Source organism: Ranitomeya imitator, chromosome 4, assembly GCF_032444005.1.
Source record: "Ranitomeya imitator isolate aRanImi1 chromosome 4, aRanImi1.pri, whole genome shotgun sequence".
Lineage (NCBI taxonomy): Eukaryota > Metazoa > Chordata > Amphibia > Anura > Dendrobatidae > Ranitomeya > Ranitomeya imitator.
The window spans coordinates 650,772,997-650,797,221 of record NC_091285.1 but is presented as its reverse complement, the minus strand read 5'-3'; the positions used below and the strand labels follow the sequence as shown (position 1 = coordinate 650,797,221).

Sequence of the window (24,225 nt, the reverse complement as noted above, 5' to 3'; positions counted from 1 at the left end):
CACCCCAGCCACGTAGGCATAGCCAACGCCCTGCCCCACCCCAGCCACGTAGACATAGCCAACGCCCTGCCCCACCCCAGCCACGTAGGCATAGCCAACGCCTTGTCCCACCCCAGCCACGTAGACATAGCCAACGCCTTGTCCCACCCCAGCCACGTAGACATAGCCAACGCCCTGTCCCACCCCTACCTGCTTTGTCAGATCTGGGCGAAAAAGGTGTGAGAACACCAAAACTTGCAAAATTTAGCCCACAAAATGATGCAACTTTTCAATGTTTTTTTTTTTTCTTTCAGTCTGTCCTCATTACAATCCTACCCCCCCTCGCATGCACGTCCGTTACGGCCCCGGAATCCCGCGCCTGCGCCCTGCACTCCCTCACAAACACTTACCTCCTCCTCCCTTCTGTGGGCGCTGCATTCAGGGATCTTCTGCGCAGGCGCCAGTGACCTCCGCTCCAGTGACTAATTAGATTGTTTTCTGATTATATCAATTATTTGTGTGACCTTTATGGAAGTTCAGCTTTGTTACACTTGCATTTATTTTTGCAGTTTTCTTATGTGTTTTTTTTTCTTATTCCAGGAACAACTGAGGATCTTAGAACAAGGAATCACCGGCCCTGAGGGACACGTGCTGAGCCGACCAGAAGAAGTGAGTGTATCTTACCTGCAGACGTCCGTGTGCTGGATGTGTGGGTTTCTTATTTTTGGGCGGTTACACAAATCTCTCTGAAGAACTACAAGTCACATATACGTCACATTAGTAGCCCATTCATAACTGTGTGTACCCTCTACTGCCTATTATCCTGTGTAATAAAGGCCTATTGCAGGACCCCATGCTATTCAAGCATGGCAAAAGTAAAAAAAAGTTATAAAAAAAAAATATATAAAAGTTTAAATCACCCCCCTTTCGTCCCATTCAAAATAAAACAATAAAAATAAAATCAAACCTACGCATATTTGGTGTCGCCGCGTTCAGAATCGCCCGATCTATCAGTAAACAAAAAGGATAAACCTGATCGCTAAACGGCGTAGCGAGAAAAAAAATCAAAACGCCAGAATTACGTTTTTTATGGTCGCCGCAACATTGCATTAAAATGCAATAATAGGCGATCTAAAGATCTTATCTGCACCAAAATGGTATGAATAAAAACGCCAGCTCGGCACCCAAAAAATAAGCCCCCACCCAACCCCAGATCACGAAAAATGGAGGCGCTGCGGGTATCGTAAAATGGCGCAATTTTTTTTTTTTTTTTTTAAGTTTGGAATTTTTTTTTACCAATTCGGTAAAAAAGAACCTAGACATGTTTGGTGTCTATGAACTCGTAATGACGTGGGGAATCAAAATGGCAGGTCCGTTTTAGCGTTTGGTGAACTTATTTAAAAAAAGCCATACAAAAAACAAGCGTGGGATTGCACTTTTTTTGCAGTTTCACCGCACTTGGAATTTTTTTCCTGTTTTCTAGTACACAACATGCTAAAACCAATGGTGTCATTCAAAAGTACAACTCATGACGCGAAAAACAAGCCCTCACATGGCCATATTGACGGAAAAATAAAAAAGTTATGGCTCTGGGAAGGAGGGAGGCGAAAAACGAAAACGCAGGTTGAGGGGTTAATGACTAATCATCTATGGATAATTAGGGTTCAGTTAAGTAAAGTCCTTTAAAGTGAATGTGTCACCAGAAATTCACCTATTCTTTAACCCTTTACAATTCAATTTTTTTTCCTGATTTTTTTTATTTATTTATTTTTTCAAAGACACATGGCCTGTTGAGAAATAGAAGGTACAACCTGCTGCAGAACAGGAAAATCATAATGTTGAACCGAGTCAAATGTTCGATTGGAAAGGGAAAAATCAGGGTTAAATCGCCAGTCGCATTATCATCATAGGCAGGATTACAATGAAAGGTAACACGTATATACAGTAGGTAACGGGAATGCACCATTCACAGCCATTCACAATAGGTGATGTCACAGCTCACCTCTTCCTCCTGTACAATGACTGATAACACCTCTATACACAGTAGATACCACAGGGTCCACCATTCCCAATAGGTGATGTCACAGCTCACCTCTTCCTCCTGTACAATGACTGATAACACCTCTATATACAGCAGATAACACAGGATCCACCATTCACAGTAGGTGATGTCACAGCTCACCTCCTCCTCCTGTGCAATGACCGATCACACCTCTATATACAGTAGATAACACAGGATCCACCATTCACTATAGGTGATGTCACAGCTCACCTCTTCCTCCTGTACAATGACTGATAACACCTCTATACACAGTAGATAACACAGGATCCACCATTCACAATAGGTGATGTCACAGCTCACCTCCTCCTTCTGTACAATGACTGATAACACCTCTATATACAGTAGATACCACAGGGTCCACCATTCCCAATAGGTGATGTCACAGCTCACCTCTTCCTCCTGTACAATGACTGATAACACCTCTATATACAGCAGATAACACAGGATCCACCATTCACAGTAGGTGATGTCACAGCTCACCTCCTCCTGTACAATGACTGATAACACCTCTATATACAGTATATAACACTGGATCCACCATTCACAATAGGGGATGTCACAGCTCACCTCCTCCTCCTGTACAATGACTGATAACACCTCTATATACAGTAGATAACACAGGATCCACCATTCACAATAGGTGATGTCACAGCTCACCTCCTCCTCCTGTACTGATAACACCTCTGTATACAGTAGATATCACCTATTGTGAATGGTGGATCCTGTGTTGTCACAGCTCACCACCTCCTACTGTACAATGACTGATAACACCTCTATATACAGTAGATAACACAGGATCCACCCTTCACAATAAGTGATATCACAGCTCTCCTGCTCCCCCTTCCTCCAGAATGACTGTTTCCCAAATTAGAGCAGGCTCAGATTTTCACTTTAACACAAGTAAAAGTTCGGTAATTGCTGCTAAAATCCCTAAAGTAGTACTCTAAATTATGTGGCCAGTGTGCACAATTTTTTTTATTTTTTATTTTTGGTGTAGAAAAAAAATTCTGAAAAACAAAACAAAAAACAAACGAAAACAACAATACAAAAAAAAGTTTTCTACTTTGATGGCCTCTTTTTTACAGAAGTACCGTATTCTAATCACACCGATCCCTCATTGATCAATTGTAATCTGTAAAATAACCTTGAAGAAACAAGTGTTTAATTTCCCTACAGCGCCGCCACTGGGGGTCTCGGGAATTACACAATTTCTATAGGAGTAAGTGATCCACACAAGTCCTCCAGAAGAAGCTGACGGTTCTAGCGGCAGAATGTTGTAATCTCTTTATAGTCGGGGGAGGGGCATCAGTTGTTGTGAATGTGGAGTTCCCCTTTAATTTCAAGTATGTGTTTTTTGTTTTTTTTATGAGGTTCAGAAACGATAGTTGGTGTGATTCTCTATTGATTGCACATCTATTAGCTGTGTATAAAATGACTCCCAGTGTGTCTGATGGTTCCCATCCCTGTATAGGTGGAGGCAGAAGCCGTCAATCGCTCCATCACCATCGCCAACCAGACGAACTGTCCGCTCTATGTCACCAAGGTGATGAGCAAAAGCTCCGCCGAGGTGATCGCACAATCCAGGAAAAAGGGTGAGTGCCGAGTACAACTACTTAGAGGTCCTACCCCTGGAAGTCATGAGAATGGGGTCCTAAAGTCTCCTGGGTGAGTGAAGCGGTAGTGAGCATGTGCGACCACTGCTCCATCTACTGGCTATAGAAGTGGTGGTCGCACATGCTCACTACCGCTGCATACACACAGGGAACACCTCATCGGAAAATGACAAATATTGTTTTGTGTTAATTGTTTTTTTTTTTTTTTTTAAATTTTTATAATTTTTTTTCACATCTCCAATCTGTATTAGAAATATAAATGAGAAATCTTTCAATTTTCACGCCGTTTTTAGACTCTAACTTAATGTAGTTTCATGAAGTTCACATGCACATTAGCCCCAATGAACAGAATCTGACCCAATTTTTAGATCTGAAGCATCTAATGAGCGTGTGCAAAAGTCATTGTGACGGGAGAAGCAGGAGGTGAGCTGTGATATCACCTATTCTGATTGGTGGATCCTGTGTTGTGAGCTGTGTATGGAGGAGTTATCGGTCATTGTAACCCCGAGTCCGATGATAACGAGCCTGCTGAAAACTATTCCTGAATGGACAATGAGTATGAACAATAAAATGGCCCCAATGGACAGTGTGAAAATTGGAAGATTACATATATATATATATTTATTTAATATTTTTTTCTTTAATACATACTGATAAAAAAAACCCATTGCCGTTATTTATTTAAATAAGACATGTAAAATAAGATCCTGATTTAAACAGTAGGCCATTTTCTGATAGCACATTCCCTCTAAAGGGAATCAGTAAGTTTTTGCTGTGTAATCTGATAACCGTAAGATGTAGGGACCCTGATTCCAGCGATGTATCACTTAGTTTACTGGATGCAGCAATAACCATTTTCTCTGCTGCATATCTAGCAGAGCTCGAATGCGAAGCTCTGTATAACCCCACCCACATCACTGATTGGCTGCTTCCTGTCAATATACATGGAGCAACCAATTAGTGATGGGGGCGTGGTTGGACTAAGAGGCACTACACACCTAGTCTTGTAGGGATAATCTCCAGCTGAGAAAACACTGATTGTATTGAAAAAGCAAAACACAGCCTAGTAAGTGACATATCGCTGGAATCAGGGTCTTTGCTTCTACATCGTGCTGCTCTCAGACTACATAGTAACAACCCGCTGACAGATTCCCCTTTAAAAATGGCATAATTAATGCAAGAAGTGATATTCTAAGCCACATAGACATATTAGTGGATCACGTCGCTGGAAGTGCTGGTGCATAGTTTCCATCCATTTCTCCAGCCCTGCCTTACCCAGACCCTGATGTCACAGGATCACCTTAATGCTGTAATGTTCACATAAGCCCGTTTTATTCCCTGGTGACAGGCGCTGTTGTCTATGGGGAGCCCGTCACTGCAAGTTTGGGTACCGACGGCTCCCACTACTGGAGCAAAAACTGGGCAAAAGCTGCAGCCTTCGTCACATCTCCGCCTCTGAGCCCCGATCCCAGTACTCCTGATTTTCTCAACTCCCTCCTAGCCTGGTGAGTGCCGCCCTCTCTGTGGAACAATAGTCCTGCCGTGTCCTGTCATACAAGGAATTGTCGTATTAAATGTGTTGTCCTCTGCGGATGGGCATTTTGAGTACGCAGCTCTCCGCCGCTCGTGGAGTTTTGGTGGAGGATGGCGGAGGTGCTGAAACATTACAGTCCATGGGCCAACACATGTCAGCATCCCCTATTATTAATAATGGATCCTGTGTTATCAGATGTTCTGAACCCTGCCTCTGATGATAAGGAACCTGCTGAAAACTCTTCCTGAAAATACAGGGATTATAAGTCTAAAATAATCCTAGTGGCCAGTGGAAATATTACAAGATTTAATTTTTTAAGAATCACAAAATAAAATGTATATATTTTTTTAAAATATAAAGTGGGGAAAATAAGTATTTGATACACTGGTGATTTTGCAAGTTTTCCCACCTACAAAGACAGAATCTAAAGAAAATCCAGAAAATCACACTGTAGGATTTTTACATTATTAATTTGCATTTTATTGCATGAAATAAGTATTTGATACAATAGCAAAACAGAACTTAATATTTGGTACAGAAACCTTTGTTTGCAATTACAGAGGTCAGACGTTTCCTGTAGTTCTTGACCAGGTTTGCACACACTGCAGCAGGGATTTTGGCCCCCTCCTCCATCCAGATCTTCTCCAGATCTTTCAGGTTTTTGGGGCTGTCGCTGGGTAACTTTGAGTTTTAGCTCCCTCAAAAGATTATTGGGTTCAGGTCTGGAGACCGGCTAGGCCACTCCAGGACCTTGAAATGCTTCTTACGGAGCTAATCCTTGTGTGTTTTGGGTTATTGTCCTGCTGGAAGAACCAGCCAACTACCCTTCTTCAATGCTCTCACTGAGGGAAGGAGGTTGTTGGCTGAAATCTCACAATACATGACCACATCCATCCTCCCCTCAATACAGTTCATTTGTCCTGTCTCTTTTGCAAAAAAAAAGTGCCCCAAAGTATGATGTTTCCCCCACCATGCTTGACGGTTGGGATGGTGTTCTTGGGGTTGTTCTCATCCTTCTTTCTCCCAAAAATGGCGAATGGAGTTGATACCAAAAATTTTTATTTTGGTCTCATCTGACCACATGACCTTCTCCCATGCCTCCTCTGGATCATCCAGATGGTCATTGGTAAACTTCAAGTGGGCCTTGACATGTGCTGGTGTGAGCAGGAGGAGCTTGTGTGCCCTGCAGGATTGTTACTAACGGTAATGTTTGAGATCCGGTGGCTACTAGTGATGAGCGAATATACTCGTTACTCGATATTTCCCGAGCACACTAGGGGGTCCTCCGAGTATTTTTTAGTGCTCGGAGATTTAGTTTTTCTTGTCGCAGCTGAATGATTTACATTTGTTAGGCAGCATAAGCACATGTGGGGGTTGCCTGGTTGCTAGGGAATCCCCACATGTAATCAAGCTGGCTAACAGATGTAAATCATTCAGCTGCGGCAATAAAAACTAAATAAAATACTTGGCGGACCCCCGAGCGTGCTGGAGAAATCTCGAGTAACGAGTATATTCGCTCATCATTAGTGGCTACCCTTAACATTGGTTTCTTACCTCCTTTATTTTGTCTCTCTCATCGGCCTCCCCTTACTTTCATTGTTTCTTGATTTTATCTATTAACTTCTAGTTTTTATTTTTATTGCATCGCTGTGTATCTCAATAACACTTTTACTGTTTGCACACATTGGTCTGATATCGAATTAAATTGGAGTAATTCTTATGTGAAATTTTAATATTCGACTTCTACCACCTTTTCCTCACGGGGATGTTAGTAGCAGTAGACTGGCTCGGTTTGCTCTAATCTGAAGGGTGGGAACGTACGTGAGCTGTAACTTCACCTGTTGGTGGATTAAGTGTTATCCTCTCTATAGAGAAGTGTTATCTGTAATTTTTTACTATGGTCTGTGATGATAATGAGACTCCTGAAAAGTCTTCTGTGCCGATCAGGGAAGTATAAGGGTCTGTTTATGCAGGTTATTCTTCTGAGTACTAATATTTTTTTGTTGTTGTTTCCCAGCGGTGACCTGCAGGTTTGCGGGAGCGCACACTGCACTTTTAACACGGCCCAGAAAGCTGTTGGAAAAGACAATTTTACAATAATTCCAGAAGGGACCAATGGAGCAGAAGAGAGGATGAGTATCGTGTGGGATCGGGCTGTGGTGGGTATTCCTATACGCCAAAGGTTTGACCGCCGTAATAGCGAAGCAAAGAGAGGAGAAGGTGACGGCGGGAGGTTTCCCATTGTAAAAATGTGGGACCCTTCCTTTTGCATTTACTCCTGATTCTCTTCATAATTTTTGTCTCCTCATAATGTGCTCCACTCGAGCCTAAAACTATAATAGTCCTGGACCGCCCCTTTAATAAAACAGTTAGCCCTGATCCGTCGTTGCCTTTGCACCTGCTTTTTTGTCAATTCATAATTCAGCTTGCACCTTTTTTTTTTTTTTTTTTTTAAAGTTTTGAAGTCTATTCTATATATCTGCACTTTTGTTTTTTTTTTATTTTTTATTTTGTTTTTACAGGTTGGGTTTTTAATGATTTTGATGTGTTTCCGGCTGATTCATCAATTGCAACTTTTTAAAAAGTCACAAAATGTGGCGCAACTCTACATCAGCCGGCCCCTGGTGTAGTTATATGCATCTCTTTTATAAAAACAAAAATCGACATATTGAAAAAAATACGATTTTTTTGTTCTGGTTGCAAAAATGGATAATGAATGGAAAAAATGCTAATTTGCGCCAAATTTACGCCATTTTGATGAATTTGGTGCAATAAACGTCATTGAGTACCAAAAGACGACAAAAAAAAAGTGACTGCAGACTTGTGATTCCTCGCATCATGTGTACTGTTCACTGCGAGAATTCTCCATGGCCGGGAGCTGGTGGTCATGTAACCGCACGAATGTGATTTGCATACGTCTGGCCACATTCCGACTAGACCTGTCCGGCCTCGCTCAATTCACTTGTGTTAAGCGAGGCCATGCACGTCTAGTTGGAATGTGACCGTATGTATGCAAATCGAGCTTGTGGTCACATTCCTGCTTTGTTTCCGGCGCCGGAGCACCGTCACGGCGTACACGGTGCACGCTGTGTGAAGTCGCAAGACTTGAGCCCCAAATCTGAACATGTGATGATCACTTCAATCAGTATTCCGCTCGCCTAAGAATACTTATTATTATTGATTCCCTGTTACTCTTGTTCCAACAATCCCTCCATCCAAGTTTCCATACTTCCTGGTTGGTCCAGACAGCAATGTAACCTCTGCAGCCAATCACTGGCTAGTGCAGTAACCACTGCGGCCAGTGATTGGCTGCAGCGGTCACATATCTGCCAGAATCGGGGGAAAAACTACAAAACCTGTTCTGCCTGAGCAGTGCTGTGGTTACATGCCCAGTAGAAAGTACAGAGGCTGGCAGGGATTCTAGGTGCTGTTCACCTTGGGGTTTTGGATCCATACATAGACTCCATGGTAACCAGGTACATTAGTATTCCGGCATTAAACTCTTGTTTTTTTGACTTTAGGTGACTGGAAAAATGGACGAAAACCAGTTTGTTGCCGTCACCAGTACCAATGCTGCCAAAATCTTCAACCTGTACCCTCGAAAAGGCCGCATTGCGGTGGGATCTGACGCCGATCTGGTGATCTGGGATCCCGATAGCGTAAGAACGATCTCGGCCAAAACTCACAACAGCGTAAGGACATTTCCGGGGTATTTGTGGAGGAAAGTCCCGGTAGATTTCTCAGTCCCGGAACTTTCGTTCTGTGTCATTGCAGTCGGTGGAGTACAATATCTTCGAAGGGATGGAGTGCCGCGGAGGTCCTCTGGTGGTCATCAGCCAAGGAAAGATCGTTCTCGAGGACGGCAACCTCCATGCCACCGAGGGGTCTGGACGCTACATTCCCAGGAAACCGTTCCCAGACTACGTGTACAAGAGGATCAAGGCCCGAAGCCGGGTGAGTGCATCAACGATTAAAGGAGAAATCCACCTGGGGTCGAGATCTGAGACCTGTTCAGTGCCGAAGTATTTCGATTGCTTTTTTTTTAAGCACTACACCCATTTTATTTTGGTAATTTGTGGGGTCCTCAAGAAGGGACGGGAAGTAAAATCGTGGCTTTTTTTTTCTTCTCCTTTTATAGAGAGAAAATATGATGTTTAATATGGCAGTAAATGAATTTGTAAAGTGCCAGCTTACCAGTGTTTCGCTATAAGGGCTTGCCTAACACTAGCGCATGAAAAATCGTCACATTGCCATCTCGGAGAGGGGGACGATTTTTTTTCTCACTTGTCATCTTTGTGCGGTCCATATACAATCCGCAGCTATTAATATTAATCATTTACAGCCGTTTACTGTTTCCTATGTATCCAAGAAAAATCAGATCCTGTACTGATGGTCCTTATGGCATCTGATTTTTTTTGTTATTTTTTTTTCTCGCGCATTAGATTTCTGAGTGAAATGCCTACCTGAGAAAAAATAATCCGACCGCCACCGTCTCATTGAATAGCATTAGCGTGAGCGTTAATCAGGCTATGTTCACACGGTGTGTTTTTGCTGCGTTTTTTTTTTAATGCAAACGTTAAGCTGAATTTTACAGTACCAGCAGACGCTATCAGATTTCGTAAATCGCGTTTTCTTTTTCCTGAGTGAATTGGAAAATTGCTGCGTTTTTGAAAGAAGCAGCTCCCCTCTTCTTCCAGCATTTTTTTTCAGCAATGAGTAGTGCAAAAGTGCAGCAATAAACGCAGATATCAGGGTTTGCTGCATTTTTGGTGCCAAGACCTAAGGAAATGGCATCATGTGTTTTTTCGTGCGACTGTGGTCGTGCGTGGGACTGCGACTCATCCAATTCACTTGGTCAGGATATTCAGCACGGTTATTGATAATAGAAGCCATTTCATAATAATTCTGGAAAAAATGCTTTTATCAGCACAAAACAGGGATTGATAGAATATAGAACGAGGATGACTTCCGATGATTGTGGATTATAATCATTAGGTAGAAGCTTAGTATGATTCTAGTGTTAGAGGTTTAGTCCCATCTCCAAGATCCTATCTCAATATGTAGTAGGTGTAATAATAATATTAGCAGATGCCTCCAGTTAGGAGTCTAGTATAGTTCTTCTGATTAGCTATGTCTCTTTCTCCTTGTGCAGGGCATTGCAGCAGTTTAGGTATCCATGGTTACGGCCACTGATATGACAGTTAGTTGTTAGTGGTCGTAACCATGGACATCTAATTACGACATAGAAATCTGAAAAACTGTACTACATTTCTAATTGGAGGTATTTGCTTGTATCATTATTACACCTACTACATATCGGGATAGGATCTTGGAGATGGGAATACCCCTGTAACTTAGAATCTGTCATCAGGTTTTTGCTACCCCATCTGAGAGCAGCATGATGTAGGGGCAGAGGCCCCGATTCCAGTGATGTCACTTACTGGGCCGCTTGCTGTAATTTTGATAAAATCACTGTTTTACCTGCTGCAGATCTAACATAGTAACATAGTTATTCAGGTTGAAGGAAGACTTTAAGTTCATCTAGTTCAACCCATAGCCTAACCTAACATGCCCTAATAGTTTTCTGAAAGCTGAGCCCTGTATAACCCCGCCCACACCACTGATTGGCAGCTTTTTGTTTACACTGTGCATAGGCAGAAAGCTGCCAATCAGTAGTGGGGGCATAGTTGGACTACTTACCAGCAGTCCTCTACTGATATTCCCATTCTGACAAACCACTGATTTTATAAAAAAAAAAAAAAAAACTGCAACAAGCTGCCCAGTAAGTGACACATCGCTGGAATGCGGGTCTCTGCCCCTACATCATTCCTAAGATTAGATGGCAAGAACTTGGTGACAGATTCCTTTTAATATGAATTGCCTGTAGGAGTGGAAGGTAGACGGATAAGTTGTAGGATAGTCGGAGAACCTTGTGGTAAGTGATGTTGTAATGTCTCCAGCTTGCTGAGCTGCGGGGAGTTCCGCGTGGCCTGTATGATGGACCTGTCTGTGAAGTCTCTGTGACTCCAAAAGCCGTAACACCTGCTTCTTCTGCCAAGACATCACCTGCCAAACAACCAGCGCAGCCCATAAGGAACCTCCACCAGTCTGGATTCAGCCTGTCAGGTGACTTCTTGCATTTCACTTTTTTTTTTTCATTAAGGTGTCTTTATTTTTTGCTTCCTAAATGCAAAACTTAAGGAACATTCGTAATATGATAAATGGGGAAAAACACAAAAAGTTTGCAATTCACATGTTACTATAATCCTTTCTGTTCTCTCAGAATGGAGGGATTTTTCATTACCGGTTGCCCAGGTTACCGGCCGCCGCTGCAGTTTTATGGTCTCTTAGACAATGCAATTCTATAAAATAGGTTTGTGTCAGAAGCAGCGGCAAAATCTTTCTATATCGAGTCTCCTCTGCACTTCTCTTAAAGGGAACCTGTCACCCCGTTTTTTGAGATTGAGCTATAAATACTGTTAAATAGGGCCTGCGCTGTGTGTTCCTATAGTGTATGTAGTGTACCCCGATTCCCCATGTATGCTGAGAAATAACTTACCAAAGTCGCCGTTTTCGCCTGTCAATCAGGCTGGTCAGGTCGGGAGGGCGTGGTGACATTGGTGGTTCTTCCTCAGCTTTACGTTGGTGGCGTAGTGGCGTAGTGGTGAACAAGCAGCGCGCGATCTGCGCTGTAATCCCTTGCATCGGTGGGGGCGGCCATCTTCCTGGGGCCGCGCGTGCGCAGATCGAGTGCTCTGCTGCACGGGGCTTCAGGAAAATGGCCGCGGGATGCCGCGCGCGCGCATTAGAGATCGCGGCGGCCATTTTCCCAAAGCCGAGATGCAAACTCGGCTTTGGGAAAATGGCCGCCGCGATCTCTAATGCGCACGCGCGGCATCCCGCGGCCATTTTCCTGAAGCCCCGTGCAGCAGAGCACTCGATCTGCGCACGCGCGGCCCCAGGAAGATGGCCGCCCCCACCGATGCAAGGGATTACAGCGCAGATCGCGCGCTGTGTCTTCACCACTACGCCACTACGCCACCAACGTAAAGCTGAGGAAGAACCAGCGATTACACCACGCCCTCCCGACCTGACCAGCCTGATTGACAGGCGAAAACGGCGACTTTGGTAAGTTATTTCTCAGCATACATGGGGAATCGGGGTACACTACATACACTATAGGAACACACAGCGCAGGCCCTATTTAACAGTATTTATAGCTCAATCTCAAAAAACGGGGTGACAGGTTCCCTTTAATCTTGGAAAAGTAGTGAGCTTCAGGAGATTGTCTCGGGAAGATCACAGAGTGGAGAGGGAGGAAAGCATCCAAGTGTTCAGGGAAGGCGGATCATTCCTGTGTTAGAGTATAGATAGGGAGGAAAGCACTTATTTCAGACTGTGCAGGGAGGGAGAGGAAGATCACACACTTCTTTGCATCTACTGATCCCACTCTTCTTCAAAGAAAAATGTCTTCTCCTTTGTCAAAATCAAAGAGTTGTCTGGTGCTCCTCACTATTGCCCAATGTGTGGATGCGACATGTGTGCCGCTCACCTTCAGAAGCAGAAGTGGCGCCGGACGACCCTTGTTAAGCACAGTTTGTCTAATGCCTTATCTTGCTTTCTTCTTGCAGGAGCACAGGTTGATGACAACGTCCCCCGTCGCACTACTCAGCGCATAGTGGCGCCTCCTGGTGGCCGTGCCAACATCACCAGCTTAGGCTAGACCCAAACTAATTCTCCTGCCCCAAGGATTCCAGTTCCTTTTTTTTTCTCCAAGATTTACCGATTCCTGGCACTTCTTTTTTTTTTTTTTAAATAAATCTTGGGGGCAGTGACTTTTCTAGGAGCAGATCTAGGAGACACCGGAGTGTGACGTCGCTCATACACACCTATGTACGTATATGTACCCGAATACATATACACGGATGTAAAATGGCGCCCGCAGTGAGTTCGTTGTGGGAATCGGTATGTTTGCATGTGTGTGGGCAGAATCGGGATGAGTTAGGGAGCCCCCTCAAGACCTGTCCTTCCTAGTGACCATTCCTCTCCCTCTTTTAAACCCGTCGACCCCACCACACACCCACCCGGTCGTTCTTTTGTACGTAAGTGAACGGTCCCCCTTACAGAAAACATCTCGGTCTTGCTACAGTCAGGATTTAGGATTATACATCTCTGTGAGAAAATAAATCGGTGCGTAGAAGAAGATTTGTCCATCATCTACTAAAATCAGGACGGAAATATAGTTGTTTTTTTTTTTTTTAAATTGATTTTATCAGGCGAGGTCCAGGCGCGTACCTCATGTCGTCACTTAATTCAAGGCTGATACGACTCAGACCCTGACGCAAGACTTAAAGGGGTATTCCCATCTCCAAGATCCCATCCCAATATGTAGTAGGTGTAACAATAATAATATTAGCAAATACCTTCTGTTAGAGATGTAGTGTAGTTCTTCTGATTCACTATGCCGCTTACCTCGTGCATTGCATGGCAGTGGCTTAGGTATCCACAGTTATGATCACTCATATAGTGACAGTTGTTAGTGGTCGTAATCGTGGATAGCTAAGTTACTGCCATGCCCTCTACATGGGGTAAGTCACATAACGAATCAGAAGAACTGTACTACGTTGCTAATTGGAGGTGTTTGCTAATATTCTCATTGCATCTACTACATATTGTGATGGGATTTCACCTTGAAGGCTGAACGACAGCGGAAACCTCCTAGGTGTGCGGGTGCAGGGGGTACGGAGGGACCCTCCGGGGCTGACATTGCAGGGTAGATGTTCCATACAAGCAGTTTTAACCCATTGTGGGATTTGTGGTTGTGTTCCTGAGAGCAGGAGATGTCGTGCTTATGCTAATAAATGTGTCTAGAATGAAAAATGTGCTCTCTCCAATGTCTTAAATAGCAAAAGAGATAAGTCTTGTGTCTTCCCCTCTCCCCTGTAAACACTGTGTTCTTATTTCTTATCACAGGATCCACTAATAAAATGTCGTGCTTTCAACAATGCTTCTGGCGTATTACTCCTAACCGGCGGCGTTCACACTGTAACCCACGACTGGGCATCAAAAATTACTAGGCCTCAAGCCTGTGTTTGTTTCCCATGAGCAACCAATCGGAATTCAGCTTTCATTTCTTAAATGGCTTTGGTGGAATCAAAGCTGCGCCGTGATTGGTTGTCTACAAGCAACAAAGACCAGCTTTAAAATAAACCCTCTTTGTTCCTGTAACAACCTGCGCTTTTGACTGGTTGCTACGGGTGACACAGACATTTTCTTTTTCTTTAGACCTTTGCTGCTCATAGCAACCAATCACAGCGTAGCTTTCATTTTACCAGAGCAGTTTAAAAAATGAAAGGTTCATTCTGATTGGTTGCTAAGAGCAACAAAGACATTTTTTTTTTCTTTTAGATAGTTTGAATTATATTAGTTTTTTTTTCAACATTTAGGCAATGTGCACACGTTCAGGATTTCTTGCAGAAAATTCCTGAGAATTCCGGACATTTTCTGCAAGAAATCCGCAAGGAAACCGCATGCGTTTTTGCCGCGTTTTTTTCCGGACACTTCCCAATGCATTTTGGAGTGGGAAATCCGCAAAAAAACCCGGAAAATTAATGAACATGCTGCGTTTTTTGCCGCGATACGTTTTTTTTTCGCGGAAAAAAACGCATCATGTGCACAAAACATGCGGAATTCATTCTAAATGATGGGATGCTTATTGTATGCGGTTTTTTTTGCGGTTTTATAGCGTTTTTATCGGGAAAAACCGCGAAAAAACCGCAATGTGTGAACACAGCCTCAAGGGCTATTCCCATCTCTAAGATCCTTTCCCAATTTGTATTATTTGTAATAATAGCAAATAACTCTAATTAGAGATTTAGTATAGTACTCCTGATTTGCTATGTCGCTTACCCCATGGGCAGTAGCACATTTTTAGAGTGGGATTTTATTGTGACCACCCTGAGGCCCACCTGTGCAATAATCGTGCTGAATAATCATCACCTGGATATGTCACACCTGTGAGGAGATCGGATTATCACGGCAGAGGAGAAGATCCCGCTAACAAAGATTTAGACAAAATTGGGAATATTTGTGAGGAAGAGGCCTTTTGTGTCCATAGAAAAAGTCTTAGATGTTTGAGTTCTGCTGATGAGAAACTGTACAGGATAAATATGAAAAACAAAAATCAATTGTAAGACAATATGACCAGGAAAAAATAAAATATATAGAGGTATTTACATAGAAATGTTCAAAATGAAACCTCTGTAAAGCTAATTTTTAGCATCCTATCATGTAATAGAAGAAAAGTAGACTTGCAAACAAAAAGATTGTTCTCAGTGGGAAAAACAAATAATCTCGGTAGCCTTTTAATGGTTAACAAAAATCAAAGAAGTCCTGTTACAATCACAAAGCAAGCTTTCCGGACTTCTTAGGTCTTTTCCTCAGGCATGTATAACAAAGTATCTGAAAAAAACCCCACAAATAAAGGCACAGCATAATGAATGGACATTTAAATAAACTAAGTTTAGAGAATAAATCCTTTACCCCCAAGGCTGGTTTGCACGTTAATGACCGGGCCAATTTTTACAATTCTGACCACTGAGGTTATAACTCTGGAACGCTTCAATGGATCCCGGTGATTCTGACATTGTTTTCTCGTGACATATTGTACTTCATGATAGTGGTAAAATTTCTTTGATATTACCTGCGTATATTTGTGAAAAAAAACGGAAATTTGGCGAAAATGTTGAAAATGTTGCAATTTTCCAACTTTGAATTTTTATGCCCTTAAATCACAGAGATATGTCACACAAAATATTTAATAAATAAACACATATTCTGGTGTGGTATGCCACACCGGAAAGGAAGTGAAAAAAGAGGAAATTGTTAAAATAAAAAGATAAATTTTATTACATAATTTGTTAACATAATACAACAAAAAAATGAATGAAAGAAAAAACAGGGGAATAAAAAGGAAACAGGGGGAGTGGTGGAAAAACACCAGACTACCACGGGAATAAATAGCACCGAAGTCAAATGCTCCTAGAAAAGATGGGAGCAAAAATATTGGAGCTATGTAGCAATATAAAAAATAATAAATAAGCAAACCAGCCAAAACGGTTACATATAGTAATCTGATGGATAATTACATCATAGTAACTTCAGCCAACTGTGACAGGCACTAAATGTAAAGGGTACTTAGACATAATATAACAGGTACTGGGTATACAAAGTACTTGGTATGATATACATCCCCCAAAGGAATATGCTAACTAACGGAGAGAGTCAGATAGCTAAATATGTTAAATATAAGGGCTAAAAGTGAAGGCAATGATAAACCAGAGAATGCAACAGGAGTTGCTACTACACCTGGTGTGTGCACTAAACACTACCACAGTGCCTGCAATGTAATATGCCCAGTATGAGAGAGATTCCAAAGGGGGAGATGGTAGTTACCTGTAGTATAGCTGCTATATGGAAGAAGGCTGGCTATGCCGAATGAGGGATGACCGGTGCTATGGTCCCGAGCCCGACGAGCGCCGTTTCGCACAAGCTTCTTCAAATATTTAATAAGTAACATTTCTCACATGCCTACTTTACATCAGCACAATTTTGGGACCAAAGTTTTTTTTTTTTGTTTTTTTTTTGGTTAGGGAGTTATAAGGGTTAAAAGTTGACCAGCAATTTCTCATTTTTACAACACCATTTTTTTTCTTAGGGACCACATCACATTTGAAGTCACTTTGAGGGGTCTATATGATAGAAAATAACCAAGTGTGACACCATTCTAAAAACTGCACATCTCAAGGTGCTCAAAACCACATTCAAGAAGTTTATTAACCCTTCAGGTGCTTCACAGGAATTTTTGGAATGTTTAAAAAAAATAAAATAAAATGAACAATTAACTTTTTTTCACAAAAAATTTACTTCAGCTTTAATTTGTTTTATTTTACCAAGGGTAACAGGAGAAATTGTACCCCAAAAGTTGTAAAATTTGTCCTGAGTATGCTGGTACCCCATATGTAGGGGTAAACCACTTAGATCTTAGATCAAGTGCTTCACAGAAGTTTATAATGTAGAGCCGTAAAAATAAAAAAATCATATTTTTTCACAAAAATGATATTTCGCACCCAATTTTTTATTTTCCCAAGGGTAGCAGAAGAAATTGGACCCCAAAAGTTGTTGTGCAATTGGTCCTGAGTAAGCTGATACCCCATATGTGGGGGTAAACCACTGTTTGGGTGCATGGGAGAGCTCGGAAGGGAAGGAGTGCCATTTGACTTTTCAATGCAAAATTGACTGGAATTGTTATGGGACGCCATGTCGCGTTTGGAGAACCACTGATGTGCCTAAACATTGAAACCCCCACAAGTGATACCATATTGGAAACTAGACCCCCCTTCCAAGGAACTCATCTAGATGTATTGTGAGAACTTTGAACCCCCAGGTGTTTTCACTACAGTTTGTCACAGAGCTGTGAAGATAAAAACCTTTTTTTTTCCCACAAAAATTATTTTTTAGCCCCCAGTTTTGTATTTTCACAAGGGTAACAGGATAAATTGGACCCCAAAAGTTGTCCAATTTGTCCTGAGTACGCTGTTACCCCATATGTGGGGGGGAACCTCAGTTTGTGCGCATGTCAGAGCTCGGAAGGGAAGGTGCGCCGTTTGGAATGCAGACTTAGATGGATTGGTCTGCAGGCGTCACGTTGCATTTGCAGAGCCCCTGATGTACCTAAACAGTTGAATCCCGTCCCCCCACAAGTGACCCCATATTGGAAACTAGACCCCCCAAGGAACTTATCTAGATGTGTTGTTGTGAGAACTTTGAACCCCCAAGTGTTTCACTACAGTTTATAATGCAGAGCCGTGAAAATAAAAAATCCTTTTTTTCCACAAAAATTATTTTTCAGCCCCCGGTTTTGTATTTTCCCAAGGGTAACTGGAGAAATTGGACCCCAGAAGTTGTCCAATTTGTTCTGTGTACGCTGATACCCCATATGTTGCGGTAAACCCCTGTTTGGGCGCACGGGAGAGCTCGGAAGGGAAGGAGCACTGTTTTACTTTTTCAACGCAGAATTGGCTGGAATTGAGATCGGACGCCATGTCGCATTTGGAGAGCCCCTGATGTGCCTAAACAGTGGAAACCCCCCAATTATAACTGAAACCCTAATCCAAACACACCCCTCACCCCAACACAACCCTAATCCCAACCCTAATTCCAACTGTAAATGTAATCCAAACCCTAACTTTAGCCCCAACCCTTACCCTAATTGGAAAATGGAAATACATTTTTTTAACTTTTATTTTTCCCTAACTAAGGGGGTGATGAAGGGGGGTTTGATTTACTTTTATAGTGTTTTTTAGCAGATTTTTATGATTGGCAGCCGTCACACACTAAAAGACGCTTATTTATTGCAAAAAATAGTTTTTGCGTCTCCACATTTTGAGAGCTATAATTTTTCCATATTTTGGCCCACAGTCATGTGAGGTCTTGTTTTTTGCGGGACGAGTTGACTTTTTCATTGGTAACATTTTCGGGCACGTGACATTTTTTGATCGCTTTCTATTCCGATTTTTATGAGGCAGAATGACCAAAAACCAGCAAGTCATGAATTTCTTTTGGGGGGTGGGGCGTATTTATACCGGGAGCGGTCCGTGACTGCTCCTGGCATAGTGCCGGATGTCAGCTGTAATAATCAGCTGACATCCCTCGGCGATCGGCCGCACTCCCCCCGTGAGTGCGTCTATGATGTACTATCCCGTCACTGGGAATTAAGTCCCAGGTCACCTTGACGGGATAGTAGCAGATTCCTGGTGCCTTCACTGTCTCTGGAGAAGATTCCTGGTGCCCTCGCATTCTCTGGAGAATCCTGGTGCCCTCACTGTCTCTGGAGCAGACTCCTGGTGCCCTCACTGTTCCTGGAGCAGACTCCTGGTGCCCTCACTGTTCCTGGAGCAGATTCCTGGTGCCCTCACTGTCTCTGGAGCAGATTCCTGGTGCCCTCACTGTCCCTGGAGCAGATTCCTGGTGCCCTCACTGTATCTGGAGCAGACTCCTGGTGCCCTCACTGTTCCTGGAGCAGACTCCTGGTGCCCTCACTGTTCCTGGAGCAGATTCCTGGTGCCCTCACTGTCTCTGGAGCAGATTCCTGGTGCCCTCACTGTCCCTGGAGCAGATTCCTGGTGCCCTCACTGTATCTGGAGCAGACTCCTGGTGCCCTCACTGTCCCTGGAGCAGATTCCTGGTGCCCTCACTGTCTCTGGTGCAGACTCCTGGTGCCCTCACTATCCCTGGAGCAGATTCCTGGTGCCCTCACTGTCTCTGGAGCAGATTCCTCGTGCCCTCACTGTCTCGAGCAGATTCCTGGTGCCCTCACTGTCTCTGGAGCAGATTCCTGGTGACCTCACTGTCTCTGGAGTAGATTTCTGGTGCCCTCACTGTCTCTGGAGCAGACTCCTGGTGCCCTCACTGTCCCTGGAGCAGACTCCTGGTGCCCTCACTGTCTCTGGTGCAGACTCCTGGTGCCCTCACTGTCCCTGGAGCAGATTCCTGGTGCCCTCACTGTCCCTGGAGCAGACTCCTGGTGCCCTCACTGTCTCTGGAGCAGATTCCTGGTGCCCTCACTGTCTCGAGCAGATTCCTGGTGCCCTCACTGTCTCTGGAGCAGATTCCTGGTGACCTCACTGTCTCTGGAGTAGATTTCTGGTGCCCTCACTGTCTCTGGAGCAGATTCCTCAGATTTTGTAGTGTCATAAATTCTGACAGATTTAGTCCTGTATAGAGAAAATCAAATAATTTAATAAATTTGTATTGCCAAACTTTCAATGTTTTGTGATTTTTAAAGTTGCCTTTTAATATGACCACTTTCGTATTTATGCTGTGTCCTGGGCCACAGACATATTTGGCCAATGGTGATTTTTTTTGTGTGTCTGTAATCATGTGGCAAGGAGACCTCATCCTTGTTCTTAGCTTCTGTCCTGGTTCTCCTTCATTGCGGCCCCCAATAGGACATATAGTGCACAGACTTAAGTACACCACATTTGAAGAACACGTGAATGTCCTGGGAATCTTATAGTCCTGCTGTGTGTCGGGAATCTATTTTCTGTCTTTGGTCTCTACATTAGTGCAGGTTTTGCAGCTCTTCACATTGCACGGATAAGTTCCTCTTGGTTTATCCAAGGGCATTGAACTTCAGTTCATGATGTTTCTTAAACGTGGAGGTTGCCTGTAGCACAGCAAGGGAGGGTCTTCGAATATTGTCTTTAGCCGGTCATCCTTGTGTAGGATGTGGTGAAGTTGTTTTGTAGCTATTCTAAGTACCCCAAGCTGTGGGCTGTAGGTCACCACCAGAGGTAATTGACTTCTAGACATCCTTGTGGTTTTAATGATTTGATCATGCATGGAGGTGGGGTGGTAGCCTTGGTTAAAAAATGCCTTTTTAAGATTGGTTAAGTGTTCATCCCTTTCAGTTGAGCTGGAAAATATATGATTAGATCTAAGTGCCTGGCTGTAGACTATGGACTTTTTAATGTGTTTCGGGTGGAAGCTGTTCCATCTGAGGTATGTGGGAGGGTCAATTGGTTTCCAATACAGCGATGTCTGGGTTGAACAATTTTTGCATTTTTATGGTGGTATTCAGGAAGTTGATTTCCGTTTTTGAGTGGTCCAATGTCAAGTTTATGGAGGGATGAAATGTATTGAATTTGTCATAGAATTTTAGAAGTTCTTGTTAAGACTTAGTCCAGATTAAGATGTCACTGATGCAACGGAAATAGGCCTAGGGTTTGTTGGAGCAGGATGTGAAAAAAAGTAATTTTCCAGTTTAGCGATGGAAAGGTTGGCATACTGGGGTGCCATTTTGCTACCCATAGCAGTTCTGGTGCTTTGTAGATTTCACTGTTCGCCAAAAGAGAAAAAGTTGTGCGAGTATAAATCTGGTGAATATTCGTACAAACTCAGAAGGGATCTCACTAGCTTCAAGAAACATTTGGCAGGCGGAAAGTCCATCTTACTAGAAAATCTGAAGACCTTGCTCCAGAGACAGTGAGGGCACCAGGCCTCTCATCTTACTTGGATATTGGGTCAATAAAACTTTCACTCCACTAATCTAATCTAATGAATGATTAACTCTTTGAGCTCACATTTAAATGTCCATTCATTATGCCTTTTTGTCTATGTATTTGTGTTTCTACAGATACTTTGTTATACCATGCCTGAGAAAGAGAGACCTATGAAGTCTCGAAAACTTGCTTTATAACATTATTTTTTTTTTTTTATTATTATTTTTGTTAGCTATTATAGGACATCATAACTACAACGCTGCGGCAGCTACTATCTGAAGCAGCGCCCTGAAGCGATGGTGCCCACGTGATGTGGGTGTGGTGATGACCCGTGATGACCTGGGATTGGAAGGTGTGTTTATGAGAAAGACGCTCCGCTCATTGACTGAGCCAGGGGCGCGTCCATCAATGCAGTATGTCAAAGTAACGAGTTGGCCGTGCAGGGCCTTTATCAAACCATAAAAAAGCATATCTCTTTCTATGGCTTGATAAAGGCCCTGCGCTGCCTAAACATTGTGACTTTTCTGCACTAATATAGTTAACAAAAGGAGGACGTCTGGTGCCATTTCATGCACTTCTCTAAAATAAAAAAATTACAGCTCCCTGAAAACGGCAACACAAACCATTTTATTTTTTTGCACTTGCAAAACTCTGAATTTATTTTACCACTAATTTATTAAGAAAAAAAACAAAACAAGTTTGGTATCATCATAATTATAAAAATTAGAAATTAACCTGGACCTGAAGGGGTTAAGGAGGACACTGTTCTTAGAGCAGTGTGTTATGCTGTTCCTTTGTTATTCCTCTTGGAAGTGAATGAATACATCTAAAACTGTCTGTTACCATGATGACTGGGATGTGATCCTACACAAGTCTCATTAGTGCTTACTAAGGCCTTCGTCATATGTCCATTTTTTACGTCCGAATGCGGTCCGTTTTTTAAGGGCCACAAATATGGACACATGCGCACCCATTGTATTCAATGATGGTGCGCACATGTCAAGTTTTTCATACAGATCGTGTGTCCATGTTGAAAAAACAAGTTTTTTTTGCACAGCACGGACAAAATGTGCGTTTCACGCTGGCACACGGATGACATCTGTGTGATCATCGTGACACGTACCAGCACCTGGGTAGAAGCGGTACAGTTCGGCCTTTTCCCAGGTGGCGGAGGCTGAAGGCAGCTCTCATCATTGTCTTCAGTGTAAAATAAAGAATTTTAAAAAAGGCTTGAATTTCTGCTCAATTTTTATAACCAGCAGAGGGAAAGCCCACGGCTGGGGGCTGATGTTAATAATCTGAGACAAGGGACAATATCCCAAAAGGTTCCTAGGGTATTAATAATTGTTCACAACTATTTGGTTAACCTTTACTGGTGAATTTATGGGGACCCCAGAAAAAAAATGACATAGGGTCTACCCCAGGGGTCTCAAACTGTATTCCTCGAGGGCCGCAAACCGTGCGTGTCTTCAAGATTTCCTTAGCATTGCACAAGGTGCTGGAATCATTATCTGTGTAGGTGATTAAATTATCACCTGTGCAATACAAGGAAATACAGAAAACATGACCTGTTTGCGGGCTTTGAGGAATTCAGTTTGAGAGCTCTGGTCGACGCTATAAATTCAAACCAACAAAGGCTAAACAGACAGCTGTGGGTTGATATTAATAGCTTGGGAAGGTGCCAGAGATATTGTCCCTTCCCCCTGCCTTCTTGGCTACCAACATTGCCCTCAGGCGCCCCAAAAATGGCACATCCATAAGATGCGGCAAATCTTCCCACTTGCCCTGGTGCGGTGGCAAGTGGGGTAATGTTTGTGGGGTTGATGTCAGCCTTGTATTGTCAGCTGACATCAAGCCCAGAGGTTCATAATGGAAAGGCGTCTCTGTAAGACACACCTATTACTAACCCCATAGTAAGTTTGGAAATAAACACATAGCAAGAATAAAGTCCTTTATTTAAAATAAAGCAAAACAGCCTGCTTTACACATTTATTTAAAAATAAATAAACACGGTTGTACTCACCTGACGCCTATTCCATTGAAGCCCATGTCCATGTAAAAAAAAAACAAAATAAGAAACAACCATAACGCTCACCTTACGCCTAATCCATTGAAGCTCTTGTCCCCTGTAAAAAAAAAAAAAAATAACCATATCCCTTAGCTGTCCAAGGTGAAGATAAGCCATATTGTCCCATGCCATAATCCATCTCAGCGATATCTGATTTGCAACCTGAACGGTGCCATGATGCATCCATCTAGGCTGAAAATCAGGACACAATGAGGTGCTGTGAGTGTAGTTTCAGTGACCAGCAGTGATACCATAGAGGTTACCACAGGTCACTGAAGGTCCGTTCCCACCAGCAGATCACTGTGAGCCAGGACGATGAACTGCATTGACCTCAATGAGATCACCGCTCATGGTGATCTCATTGAGGTCCCCGTAGTTCATCGGGCTGCTCACAGTTAACTCTGCTCGCATCACCTCATTGTGTCCTGCTTTTCAGCACATCATCGCACCGTTCATGTTTAAAATCAGATGATGGAGAGATGGATTATGGCGTGGGACAGTATGGATTATATTCACACAGATAAAGATACTGTTGTTTATTTTATTTTTTTACAAGGGACATGGGTTTCAATGGGTTAAGTATAAAGGGGAGTATAACTGTGTTTTTTAATTTTAAATAAATGTGTTAAGCAGTGTGCTTTGTTTTATTTTAAATAAAGGATTTTATTTTTGCCGTGTGTTTATTTCCAAACTTACTATGGGGTTAGTAATGGAGGTGTCTTCTGAACGCCTCTCCATTGCTAACACCTGGGCTTGATGTCACCTGACAATACAAAGGTGACATCAACCACAACCCTATTACTCCACTTGCCACTGCCACAGGGCAAGTGGAAAAAGCGAGGCTAAGTATCAGATTTGGTGTACCTTATGGATGCAACATTTCTGGGGTGGTTGACTGCTGATGTTGG

At 42.9% G+C, this 24,225-nt stretch overlaps 1 protein-coding gene across 2 annotated transcripts in view; it reads left to right on the top strand.

Annotated features, from left to right (window-relative positions):
- The window catches only part of DPYSL2 (dihydropyrimidinase like 2), a 146,479-nt gene extending 132,284 nt beyond the window's left edge, over nucleotides 1-14,195 (top strand). For both annotated transcript variants that reach the window (XM_069767014.1, XM_069767015.1), the window contains exons 7-14: nucleotides 580-648; nucleotides 3,513-3,633; nucleotides 5,003-5,159; nucleotides 7,206-7,347; nucleotides 8,710-8,880; nucleotides 8,963-9,142; nucleotides 11,149-11,314; nucleotides 12,820-14,195. In XM_069767014.1, the coding sequence (XP_069623115.1) occupies nucleotides 580-648; nucleotides 3,513-3,633; nucleotides 5,003-5,159; nucleotides 7,206-7,347; nucleotides 8,710-8,880; nucleotides 8,963-9,142; nucleotides 11,149-11,314; nucleotides 12,820-12,911 (1,098 nt within the window). In that variant the 3' untranslated portion in view covers nucleotides 12,912-14,195. The remainder of the gene's footprint in view (nucleotides 1-579; nucleotides 649-3,512; nucleotides 3,634-5,002; nucleotides 5,160-7,205; nucleotides 7,348-8,709; nucleotides 8,881-8,962; nucleotides 9,143-11,148; nucleotides 11,315-12,819) is intronic.
- Nucleotides 14,196-24,225: the final 10,030 nt, after the last annotated feature.